This window comes from Oncorhynchus mykiss, chromosome 21, assembly GCF_013265735.2.
Source record: "Oncorhynchus mykiss isolate Arlee chromosome 21, USDA_OmykA_1.1, whole genome shotgun sequence".
NCBI lineage: Eukaryota > Metazoa > Chordata > Actinopteri > Salmoniformes > Salmonidae > Oncorhynchus > Oncorhynchus mykiss.
Window position 1 is genome coordinate 36081559 of NC_048585.1, and position 13762 is coordinate 36095320.

A 13762-nucleotide genomic window follows, 5' to 3' on the forward strand; every position below is an offset into this window, starting at 1 on the left:
AAGACCAACCAGCACGTCTTAGTGGTAATACAGTTTTTTTATGTCAATGATTTTGTCAGTGGGTGGGGCAGAGTAGTATATTATAGCCTAATCTGTAGTTTATCACTCTATTAAAAGATTACCTTTGGGAGCAACAAAACAGTCAGCGGACATCCCTCTTTTCTTTTTATATTGGATATTCTTTTTGGTCAGCTCCTGTGAAAAGTTTGGATGAGCATCATGTGCATTATACCCTCTACTTTCTATAGCCTACAATGATATTATGCCAATACAGTCTGAGTGTCTGACCTGAATGTAAAATTGTTTTGTATATAAATATTGCCAATATTTGACTGTTTGTTTGTTTACTCTTTCTTCGGGTGACAAAGTTTGGCATAACAACAACAAATGTAGGCTAATCTTATTAAAATGTTTGGCTCGCACATGCAATGTAATTTACTATGGTCTAGTGCAAATGCAATGTGTAGACTGATAGACTTCCATGTCGAAACAAAAATGTGAACTGCAAACATTTCTAACAAATGTAGAAAAATGGATGGATACTTATAGTTGTTATTACTGCTGCACTGGTCATTGCGTTTGAAAACAGAGCTGTTGAAGTGTGTGAAAACACAGACTACTGACATTTTTTTTTTAAATGTATGAACATACAATATTGTATGTGAAAAAAATATTTTACCATTTTTGGGTATATTTTTTTCTGGAAAATCTTGCCCTTTGGCCCTCTGTATTTCCATGATGATTAATTGACAGGAATATCTGCAGAATGAATCTGACAATGCTGTTTTCCCTCAGGTCTTTGGCAAACAATAAATTAAAAGCGTTACCCAGGGATTCCTTCATCGACCTGGACTCATTGATAGAGCTGTGAGTTGTTATGCATGTGCATTCGATGTGTAGTGATTCTTTCTTTAACTGTATAAAACATGTATGATTGCTTTCAGGATAACTTGAACAAAGGCAGTTTTCAAAGAAAGACTTGAAGGACAAGTTCTTATTTTTTTTAAACCAAATCTCTATTTTTTTTATGTAAATGGTATGTTATAGAAGAGTTCAGACACTTTTTTGGCAATTTTAGTTTGTTATGAGAAACTGTTTTGAGAAACTTGTTCTGCAATTCCAGGGTAGGAATAAAATATGTATTTTTACACTCTCTGTATAGTGATGCAGGTCTTTAGATGTTGTACATATAAAATTGTGTCATTCCAAACTTTTTTGGCAATGTTATATTCCATTGTGTTCGACTTGAGCAATACTTTTCTGGCTAGCCAGCGCATGCGCACTCTTCTATAACGTGTCATTTACATAAGAAATAATAATTTGGTTGAAAAAAGATGAACTTGTCTTTTAAATGTTTTCTTTAATTTAACCTATTCTAATATTCATGCAGGGAAAGTAATCTAAAATTCATTATTTTGAGTAATCCAATGGATTACATTACTGATGACAATTTTAAACAGGTAATCTGATCTATAATGTAATACAAACCATCAAAATCACAATTGGAAACATTTTCATCAGCATAACACTGAAAGTAATTTTGTGTTTCCCATAAAGGTAACACATACAATGAGTTTATTTTGATGAGTCCTTGAAAGAAACATGTTCTTGTAAGGATGAGTTGGAGGTGGAAATTAAGAAGGATTCTTACACCCCTAACCACTATTTGAATGCCATTCTTACTCTAGAGAAGGTCAGAAAGGTTGAGCGGTCTAAACCGAAGGAATTGGAACAGGAATTGATGACTTATCTAATTCAGTTATGAAATCACCTAAATTGTTGTGAACACTCTTCCAGGCTTGTTTTGAGAACGGCATTATTCCATCTGTATCGTACAAATCTACAATCAAGCCTATTCCAAAATCCTCAAAAAATGACCCTAAAATCCCATTGAACTACAGAGGGATTACTCTAATTAGCACTGTATATAAATTGTATTCCTTCATTCTAAATAAAAGGCTCTCTCACTAACCAGAACTGTCTGGTCAGCTTGCTGATGAATAGAATGGCTTTAGGAAAGTCAGAGCCTGTATAGACCACGTACATGTACACTGAGTATACAAACATTAACTCAATTAACGCAACTCAATATTAGGAAGCTATTCCTAATGTTTGGTATACTCTGTGTATACAGTATACTGTCTCTAAAGTAATCCGAATGATAGAGAGAGAACCAATTTTTGCCTGTTTTATTGATTTTCAGAAGGCTTTCGATTTGGTTAATAGAAACCTTGCTTTTAGACAAAAATGGGAATTGATGGAAGATTCTATGATGCAATTAAAGCCCTGTGTAGATGCCCAGTTGCCTCTGTACAGGTAAATGAACAGAGGACTGGATGTTTTCCCACTCTGTTTGGGCTCAAACAAGGTGAGGTGCTCTCCCCAATGTTATTTGCCCTTTTTGTTAACAACTTGGCCCATCAAATCAAACATGAACATTTAGGAGTTAAACTAAATGACACGACTCGGGACACTACTGTATGCAGATTCTATTCTCCTTGCAGAGACTGAGCATGATTTGCAATGTATGTCAATCTCTGGTGTACGAAGTGGAGATAGTGATCAACCAAGATAAAACCCATATAATGCACTCCAGGAAAAAGTGTACAATAAGAAGTAATCATTACTTTTCTTAAGGAGCAATATGCGTAAAGTACACTTGTTCATATAAATACATTGGTTTCCTTTTTGATGAATACATGACCTTTGAGAGGTGTATAAAGTCCATATCTGATTCTGCAGGTAGAGCGTTGGGGTCCATTTGTAGTAAATTGAAAATCTGTAAAGACCTTGGCTATTGTACATATTCACAAGTCTATAATTCACATGTGTGTACTATATTGAACTATGCTGCTGAAATCTGGGGTTGTAAAGAAACCAAAATAACTAACTCAATTCAAAACAGAGCCATAAGATGCTTCCTTGGAGTGCATAAGCCTTGCTATTCAAGGAGATATGGGATGGGAGCCCAATGAAATAAGACAGAGGGGTGAAATTATTAGGTTATGGAACTGTTTTATCGATATGCATGAGGACAGAGTAACAAAAAAGGAGTTTCAACTGGGATAAAACACAATTACCCTTGGACAAAAGGAACTAAATTACATATGTTAGGAAGCTGATCTACAACACATATTTAGAAACAAGTTACGATGCAATGTCATCCTGATCAAACACAAGTTAACCCTTAGCTACAAAGAAAAATGATCAACTGATACAGTTGAAGTCGGAAGTTTACATACACTTAGGTTGGAGTCATTAAATCTCATTTTTCAACCACTCCACAAATTTTTTGTTCCCAAACTATAGTTTTGGCAAGTCGGTTAGGACATCTATTTTGTGCATGACACAAGTAATTTTTCCAACAATTGTTTACAGACAGATTATTTCACTTATAATTCATTGTATCACAATTCTAGTGGGTCAGAAGTTTACATCCACTAAGTTGACTGTGCCTAAAACAGCTTGGAAAATTCCAGAAAATGATGTCATGGCTTTAGAAGCTTCTGATAGGCTAATTGACATCATTTGAGTCAATTGGAGGTGTACCTGTGGATGTATTTCAAGGCCTACCTTCAAACTCAGTGTCTCTTTGCTTGACATCATGGGAAAATCAAAAGAAATCAGCCAAGACCTCAGATCATTTTTGTAGATCTCCACAAGTCTGGTACATCCTTGAGAGCAATTTCCTAAAGCCTGAAGGTACCACGTTCATCTGTACAAACAACAGTACGCAAGTATAAACACCATGGGGCCACGCAGCCGTCATCCTGCTCAGGAAGGAGACGTGTTCTGTCTCCTAGAGAAGAATGTACTTTGGTGGGAAAACTGCAAATCAATCCCAAAACAACAGCAAAGGACCTTGTGAAGATGCTGGAGGAAACAGGTACCTAGTATCTATATCCACAATAAAACGAGTCCTATATTGACATAAACTGAAAGGCCTCTCAGCAAGGTAGAAGCCACTACTCCAAACCGCCATAAAAAAAAGCCTAACTACGGTTTGCAACTGCGTAGTACTTTTTGGAGAAATCATATTTTTTGGAGAAATGTCCTCTGGTCTGATGAAACAAAAACTGTTTGGACATAATGACCATCGTTATGTTTGGAGGAAAAATGGGTATGCTTGCAAGCTGAAGAACACCATCCCAACCGTGAAGCACGGGGGTGGCATCATCATGTTGTGGGGATGCTTTGCTGCAGGAGGGACTGGTGCACATCACAAAATAGATGGCATCATGAGAAAAAATTATGTGGATATATTGAAGCAACATCTCAAGACATCTAGTTAAAGATTGGTCTCAAATGGGTTCTCCAAATGGACAATGACCCCAAGCATACTTCCAATGTTGTGGCATAATGGCTTAAGGACAACAAAGTCAAGGTATTGGAGTGGCCGTCACTAAGCCCTGACCTCAATCCTATCGAACATTTGTGGGCAGAACTGAAAAAGTGTGTGCGAGCAAGGAGGACTTACAAACCTGACTCAGTTACACCAGCTCTGTCAGGAGGAATGGGCCAAAATTCACCCAACTTAATGTGGGAAGCTTGTGGAGGCTACCCAAAAAGTTTGACCCAAGTTAAACAATTTTAAGGCAATGCTACCAAATACTAATTGAGTGTATGTCAACTTCTGATCCACTGGGAATGTGATGAAATAAATAAAAGCTTAAATAAATATTATTCTGACATTTCATATTCTTAAAATAAGTGGTGACCTAACTGACCTAAAACAGGGAATTTTTACTAGGATTAAATGTCAGGAATCATGAAAAACAGAGTTTACATGTATTTGGCTAAGGTGTTTGTAAATTTCTGACTTCAACTCTATGTTTTTATGTACATTACCAGTCAGAAGTTTGGACTCACCTACTCATTCAAGGGTTTTTCTTTATTTGTACTATTTTCTCAATTGCAGAATAATAGTGAAGACATCAAAGCTATGAAATTATGGAGTAACAAAAAAAAAGGGTTAAACAAATCAAAATATATTTTAGATTTTAGATTCTTCAAAGTAGCCACCATTTTCCTCTATGACAGCTTTGCACACTCTTAGCATCATCTCAACCAGCTTCACCTGGAATGCTTTTCCAACAGTCTTGAAGTGTTCCCACATATGATGAGCACTTATTGGCTGCTTTTCCTTCACTCTGCGGTCCAACTCATCCCAAACCATCTTAACTGGATTGAGGTCAGGTGATTGTGGAGGCCAGTTCATCTGATGCAGGACTCCATCACTCTCCTTCCTTGTCAAATAGCCCTTACACAGCCTGGAAGTGTGCTGGGTCATTATCCTGTTAAAAAACAAATGATAGTCCCACAAAGCCAAACCAAATGGGATGGCATATCGCTGCAGAATGCTGTGGTAGCCATGCTCATTAAGTGTGCCTTGATTTCTAATTAAATCAATCATCAACAGTGTAACCAGCAAAGCACCCCCCTATCGCCACACCTCCTCCTCCATGCTTCATGGTGGGAACCACACACGCAGCGATCATCTGTTCACTTACTCTGCGTCTCACAAAGACACGGCGGTTGGAACCAAAAATCTCAAATTTAGTGCCATGATGTACACCTCTTTGTACACTCATCAGACCAAAGGACAGACAGATTTCCAGTGGTCTCATGTCCATTGCTTATGTTTCTTGGCCCAAGCAAGTCTCTACTTATTATTGGTGTCCTTTAGTAGTGGTTTCTTTGCAGCAATTTGACCATGAAGGCCCGATTCACCCAGTCTCCTCTGAACAGTTGATGTTGAGATGTGTCTGTTACTTGAACTCTGAAGCATTTATTTGGGCTCTGGTAACTCTAATGAACTTTTCCTCTGTAACTCTGGCTTTTCCTTTCCTGTTGCGGTCCTCATGAGAGCCAGTTTCATCATAGCGCTTGATGGTTTTTGCGACTACACTTGAAGAAACATTAAAAGTTATTGACATTTTCCAGATTGACTGACCTTCATGTCTTAAAGTAATGATGGACTGTCGTTTCTCTTTGCTCATTTGAGCTGTTCTTGCCGTAATATGGACTTGGTCTTTTACCAAATAGGGCTATCTTCTTTATACCTCCCCTACCTTGTCATAACACAACTGATTAGCTCAAACACATTGAGGAAAGAAATTCCACAAATTAACAAAACACACCTGTTAATTGAAATGCATTCCAGGTGACTACCTCATGAAGCTGGTTGAGAGAATGCCAGGAGTGTGCAAAGCTGTCATCGAGTCAAAGGTTGGCTACTTTGAAGAATCTCAAATATATTTTATTTGTTTAACACTTTCTTTGGGAACTACCTGATTCCATATGTGTTATTTCATAGTTTTGATGTCTTCACTATTTTATTCTACAATGTAGAAAATAGTAAAAATAAAGAAAAACCCTGGAATGAGTAGGTATGTCCAAACTTTTGACTGGTACTGTATGTGCATATATAAATATCATAATTTTATTTGGATACAGCCAATAAATGTCTTATAAGCCCATGTGGGCTGGGAATGAGGAAGATGCATGACATTAATATAAAATCAATCAAATAATCAATCATACAATGAAAACAATAACAGACGCTTTAGTGATGCAACATTTTACACTAGTTAAGGGGGTGGAGTCATCCTCTAATAGAACGAATTGGAGTCTGTCGAACAAGTAAAAGCGAAAGCAAGAGAGCGCCCGACCTCGAAGACCTACATTTGTCTCTAGGCGTCTGAGAAGAATATGATGGTCAATAGTATCACATGCTGCACTTAGAAGGAGACGCATGAGTATAGAGAGAGATGCTCATTTGTATGTTTTATAAGTGCGGGTTCAGTGCTGTGGCGACTGATAGGTTTCATTGACAGAATTGGAGTTTAGAAAATCTGTAAACTGCTGGGCTAGGGTATGGTTATGCTGTGACTGATATCTGGTTGTCTGTCCTTGCAAAGTGACCTGCGAGGAAATGCCTTTGAGTGTGACTGCCGTGCGAAGTGGCTGATGATGTGGCTGAAGAGCACCAATGCCACGGTTTCCGATGTAATTTGTGCCGGACCCAAGGACATGAAGGACAAGCGACTGAACGACATGGCCAGCCTGCACAATGAATGCATCTCCACTGGTGAGGGAGCTGACTAATTGCAGTGGTAGAAAAAGTATCCAATTGTCATACTTGAGAAAAAGTAAGAGAAAATTGCTTATATTAAGCAAACCGAATGGCACCATTTTAATGAATTTACAGATAGGCAGGGGCATATTCCAACACGTGTGTTTAATGAATCCGCCAGATGAGAGACAGTAGGGATGACCAGAGATGTTCTTTTGATAAGTGTATGAATTGGACCATTTTCCTGTCCCACTAAGCATTGAAAAGGATCATTTTCCTGTCCCGCTAAGCATTGAAAATGTAACGTGTACTTTTGGGTGTCAGGGAAAATGTATGGATTAAAAAGTACATCATTTTCTTTAGGAATGTAGTGAAGTAAAAGTTGTTAAAAATATAAATGGTAAAGTACAGATACCACAAAAAACTACTTAAGTAAAAAATATATAATATAAAAGTATTACTTAACTTCTTTACACCACTGCTAATTGCCATGGTCTTACTTGAGCCCTCCATCATAAGGCCTACTTAACATAAACTCATTACAATGATAATATAATTTATAAGAGTTGCCATAAACTATGAGAAGCATATTATGCATAACCATAGTAGCACTTTGCAGGTTATGAGGAAATTCTCAAAACAACTGATGACAGCAGTTTACCTGACAAGACTGAATTCAAACATTACAGTTTTGAATTTATGTGCAATTTACTTTTATTGTTGCCTGACGACTGAATTTAATATAGCTGCTCTATCGATCGCTACATATAGGACATTGTCTGAATCTGTCATCCTAGATGTCGTTTGTGTGACTTCAAAATGAGGGGCGTTCTACAAAACAAATTCATCAGTGATAGGATAACGAACAACAGTTGATCCAGTGTTTGGGTTTTTCATCACTGGTTATTTGGATAAATCACAATTTTGCAGGTGTTAGCATCTTTCAAATTTCAGAAGGGGAGGGGACATTCAGCCAGTAACGTGCAAAGAGAGAGGGTGTAGCTCCTCATTCCAGTTCCGCTTCTCATACTAGCATCTCTTCATCTCTTAACACGTGTGGACCCAGAACTTAATTGAGCAGCTAACCAATTACGTGAAACTTTAGTTCAAGATTAGTTTACACTACACAACATGTTTTATTACAAATCATACTAATGCTAAGATTGCCCACTCTCCACAGATTTTATCCACCATCAGTCGGTGCCATCAGAGTCTCTGTCTGTGGACACATTCTCTTATAAAAATGACGTCTATGTGGCCATCGCTGCACCCAACACAGAGAGTTGTATGGTTTTACAGTGGGACCACATTGAGATGAACTTCAGGACTTATGACAATATCACAGGTATTTGGTAACATGACATCTTATGTCACTGAGGCTGACATATTCCTCTCTCAAACACACTTGTTGTGGGCAAGCGCACAGTAACATTTCAAATAGACAGGATGAGTGAAATTATTATTAGCAGCACGATTTATGTTTTAACTTATTTTTTTAATGAGAAGGATGTTTAATTTAACCAGAGTGTTAATATACATGCAGATACCTGCTGACACTGTATACACAAAGCTTTATTGAGCTCCAGTATCATATTTCCCTTTTTTTTTTAAATTACATTGTGTTTACTGATAACGTGTGTGTTGGCGAGAGGAAAATGCCACCCTGAATGTCAGGTGACAAGATCATTGCTTAAATATTGGTGAGTATTTATATGGGGATGAGGTAGTTGGGTGGGCTATTTACAGATGGGCTGTGTACAGGTGCAGTGATCGGTAAGCTGCTCTGACAGCTGATGCTTAAAGTTAGTGAGGGAGATGTAAGTCTCCAGCTTCAGTGATTTTTGCAGTTCGTTCCAGTCATTGGCAACAGAGAACTGGAAGGAAAGGCGGCCAAATGTGGAGTTGGCTTTGGGGATGACCAGTAAAATAGACCTGCTGGAGTACGTGCTACGGGTGGGTGTTGCTATGGTGACCAGTGAGTTGAGATAAGGCAGGGCTTTACCTAGCAAAGACATATAGATGACCTGGAACCAGTGGGTTTGGCAACGAATATGAAGCGAGGGCCAACCAACGAGAGCATACAGGCCGCAGTGGTGGGTAGTATATGGGGCTTTGGTGACAAAACGGATGGCACTGTGATAGACTACAACCAATTTTCTGAGTAGAGTGTTGGAGGCTATTTTGTAGATGACATCGCCAAAGTCAAGGATTGGTAGGATAGTCAGTTTTACGAGGGTATGTTTAACAGCATGAGTGAAGGATGCTTTGTTGCGATTTAATTTTGGATTGGAGATGCTTAATGTGAGTCTGGAATGAGAGTTTACAGTCTAACCAGACACCTAGGTATTTGTAGTTGTCCACATATGCTACGTCAGAACCGTCCAGAGTAGTGATGCTAGTCGGCCAGGCAGGTGCGGGCAGCAATCGGTTGAAGAGCATGCATTTAGTATTACTAGTATTTAAGAGCAGTTGGAGGCCACGGAAGGAGTGTTATAATTGCATTGAAGCTCATCTGGAGGTTTGTTAACACAGTGTCCAAAGAAGGGCCAGAAGTATACAGAATGGTGTTGTCTGTGTAGAGGTGGATCAGAGAAGCACCAGCAGCGAGAGGGACGTCATTGATATATACAGTGATATACATAGAACATAAATCATATACATATACAGACAACATAAATTGTGCTGCATATTTATCAGCAATCATTTTGTGGTTTATATCTAGTGCCGTTTCTCTTCCTTAATTACTATATTTTCAGTATTTTAAAGCCAATAAACTATCATTTGAATTTCTAAATGTGTCTATTCTGTGTCTCAAATCTTAGGCCAGTCAATCGTTGGGTGCAAATCGGTCATCATCCAGAACCAGGTCTTTGTCATAGTGGCCCAGCTCTTTGGTGGTTCTCACATATACAAGTTTGATGAAGACCAGAGCAGGTTCAGCAAGTTTCAGGATATTGAGGTATCCAAGATCTCCAAGCCCAACGACATTGAAGCCTTCCAGATTTCTGGCGAGTGGTTCTTTGTGATTGCCGATAGCTCAAAGGCGGGGCTCTCCACTCTCTACAAGTGGAACGACAAGGGCTTCTACTCCTATCAGTCCCTGCATGAGTGGTTCCGTGACACTGACGCTGAGTTTGTGGATCTGGATGGCAAGTCCCACCTCATCTTGGCCAGCCGCTCCCAGGTGCCTGTAATCTACCAGTGGAGCAGGAATGCCCAGACGTTTGCCCTGCAGGGAGAGATCCCCAACATGGAGGATGTGGTGGCCGTCAAGACCTTCCGAGTCAAGGAGGACCTCTACCTGGCCATGACGCGCTATATAGGTGACTCTAAGGTACTCCGCTGGAGTGGCAAACAGTTTATGGAGATCCAATCCCTGCCCTCACGAGGTGCTATGATTCTCCAGCCATTCTCCTTCAAAGAGCGCCACTATCTGGCCCTGGGCAGCGACTTTACCTTCTCACAGATCTACCTGTGGGACGCTGATAAGAAACTCTTTGAGCGCTTCAAAGAGGTGTACATCATGGCGCCACGTTCCTTTACCGTGGTATCCACCGACCGCCGGGACTTCATTTTCTCCTCCAGCTTCAAGGGCAATACACAGATCTTCGAGCATATCATCATCGACTTGAGCTTATGAGATTTCCAGGGCTTCAGCCCCTGCATCTTATGTCTTCCATTATAAACGTTGACATTTTTGTGGGGGAAAGGAGGGAGAAGGGTCCAAGAGAGGGAGAGGTAACTCAAGCAGCATTATCAAATATTTTTTCCTATTAAGCACCTCTTGTGTTTGTATACCATTTTAAATCGGTCATGTCCCTACTGTTCTATTGACTTTTATACGCACAAGTAATCTCGGTTAACCAAGAACTAAAATCTCAAGTCATTTGGTCACCTCGGTGATTAAGTTGTGGATCTATACGTGGTAGTTCCGGTTTGCAAAGTCTTGCAAAAGGAAACTCTCAGCCAAGTCTTTTCCTTTTCCACAATGTACATTGCCTTATCAGCACAGGCGTTTTAGTGTTTTGTTTGTCCTGCTGCTGCGCCATCTAGCTATGAATAGTGATCACTCCCAACTGCTTTGTCGATACAGGGAAAAGTCGCAGCAGCGCAAACCTTTAATAACAATATTGTGACACAGAACCATTGTGATCCCGAACCCAGAACTCTTAAACAATGATTAGCAGTACACATTTATGTTTGTATTTGTTTATATCGTCTATATAAGCAGTTTCACAAATATTTGGGGATTTACAAAAGTTTTCATTGCTCATATTTGTTCTTTATTCCACATAAATGTACAATTACTCAAGACCCTAAACAAGTCCTTGCTGCAGAGTACAACTAGATATGTGTGTATTGATTGACTAAGGGCTATATTCAATCAGATCTGCTTTAGCCAACAACCATATAGCTTATTTTTGGGGCTGTGTCAGAGGTGGAACTGCGTTAGAGCTGTCAAGTCCACAAGCAGCACATGGCATTATACCTAAAGCAGACATTGCCATTGGCTGCATGGAGTCACATTACGAGAAATCCCATGCAGCCTTGTTGACAAGTTCAAACACTGGAATGTGAGATGTAATCTAGAGCTCAATTAGGCTGATGATTTTCAATTTGAGCATCATTATTTCTACAGTGTATATATATAGCCTACACTTTCTCATTCTGAACTTCTAACGCAAGTAGGATGGTTGTTGCTTCGTAACAATGATCTGCTCATCTGCTCACCGATTTGACAGCTACAACGCAGTTACACCTCCGACACTTACAAAACATCAGTAATGCGGGTTTTGGCTGTTGCCAACTCTTGATCTGATTGAGTATATGCCTGAGGCATCATCATAGATATTGACTATGCTAGCTTGATTATTAAAAACATTGACCAAATAAGTCAACATTAATGCTCTACAGATGTATTCTTTTGAACAATAATGATACATATTAACATATTAACACATACTTTCTGACAGAAACACATACTTTCTGACAGCAAAGTTACAGTTGGTGATCAGAGTTCAAATGAAAATGTATCATTTGTTTTGAAGAGAACACAGACACTATAATTGTATTGTAGTTTTTTTTTTACATACATTTCCCGGCCTCAAATGTAACATTTGCATAGTATATAATTTTACTGGTAGCGTATTTAACCACCATATGCCAATATTTGAGCCATACCTCCAACAATTCCTCTTCTAAAGAAACACGTGTATGCTGCGGGGAACTGTCCACTGTAAACTCCTGTCTTGAGGACTAGTAAAAATTGCTTTTCATAGAAACATATATATGAATGTTCTCTGCATGTTGATAAATGAGGCCGACTAAGAGTATGAGTCTACTTTATTAGACTATAGGCTGCTAGAGGAAATTCCTGCACAGTCTGCAGGTTCTCAATTATCATTTCTTTCACTAGCAGGTTGAAATATCCAGTATACAACTGCGCATAACCAGCTAGCATTAGTATGGTGGCTAAGTGTGACATGTTTGCCTATGGGAAATCCTAACAGCTGCTTAAATTGTTAGCTGAGTTTTAAACCAGACTTGTTCCTCTACTTTAGCCTCTAATATGCTACATTGTAAGCATGGCCCCAATGAGTTCAGACAAGTTCATGTACTGCATGCAGGCATTATTGATAGGGTTGAGTAATTATTTTAGCAAAACACTGACCCTTCCAGTGTCACAGCTCTGTAAATAACTAGATGTCTGTCTATCAGACAATGGCATGTTTTATGCGTTTTATAGATTTAGTCAACCTATAACCTGAATATAGTCAAAAGACCAGGCCAAATTAATTAGAAGTTCAACAGTCACCGACAGAGATTTAGCATTGTAAAGTATTTTTTTGCGTGATTTCCCACAGCAATTGTTTGTGCCTAAAGTTTTGATCTGTGATGTTCTTGCATGAACAGATGACTTGTGTAGGTAAATTTTAATGATTAAATAGTAAATTAGAAAGTTGTACAGAATAATGCTGCCAATATTTTAACCAAAACTAGAAGGCATGAACACATCACTGCAATGTTATACTAATTTCAATGGCTGCTTGTAAGTATCAGTCTAATTTTCAGATTTTACTCTTAACTTTTAAATCATTGCACGGCCTTGCCCAGTCTTATCTGACATGCTCGTTCCATATAACCCAGAGAGAAAGCTCCACTCCCAAGCTGGCCTGTTGACAATACCAGTAGAACTAAGGCCGGGAGCGGAGCGTTCTGTCTATCAGAGACCCATAGCTATGGAGTGACTTACCCTGTTAGGTAAGAGGGACAGACACAATTGAGGTTTTTAAATCACATTTGAAAACCCACCTTTTTACTTTGCCTTTAAAATATGATTTTGTTGTTATTTTAGCATCCTTTTTTCCTTCATTTTTTTTTCTTAGTCTTTTTTTGCCTTCCGTTTTAAAAAATCTCTTACCTTTTATTTTTTTTTACTGTAATATGTGTTGTGATTTTAAATGCAAATAAAGTTTGATTTGATAAACGATGTTACTATACAATGTATTCAACTTTCTTGACTGACACATGATCACAGAAAATTCAAAGCTGAGCAATGGGGGGTGACATGGGACTGACAGGTATTGGTAAAAACATACCAAACATCGGTTAATTATTTGCCATAATATTCATGCGCTGACGACCTGGAAATTTCTAGCACATGCTTAATGCCATGGTAAAGCCCAC

At 38.8% G+C, this 13762-nt stretch overlaps 1 protein-coding gene across 1 annotated transcript in view; it reads left to right on the forward strand.

Moving 5' to 3' along the window:
- The window catches only part of lgi2a (leucine-rich repeat LGI family, member 2a), a 36349-nt gene extending 23443 nt beyond the window's left edge, over positions 1–12906 (forward strand). The window contains exons 5-8 of the mRNA XM_021577630.2: positions 796–867; positions 6921–7090; positions 8256–8420; positions 9898–12906. Coding sequence (XP_021433305.1) covers positions 796–867; positions 6921–7090; positions 8256–8420; positions 9898–10715 — 1225 coding nt within the window. The 3' untranslated portion in view covers positions 10716–12906. The remainder of the gene's footprint in view (positions 1–795; positions 868–6920; positions 7091–8255; positions 8421–9897) is intronic.
- The last annotated feature ends 856 nt before the right edge of the window (positions 12907–13762 follow it).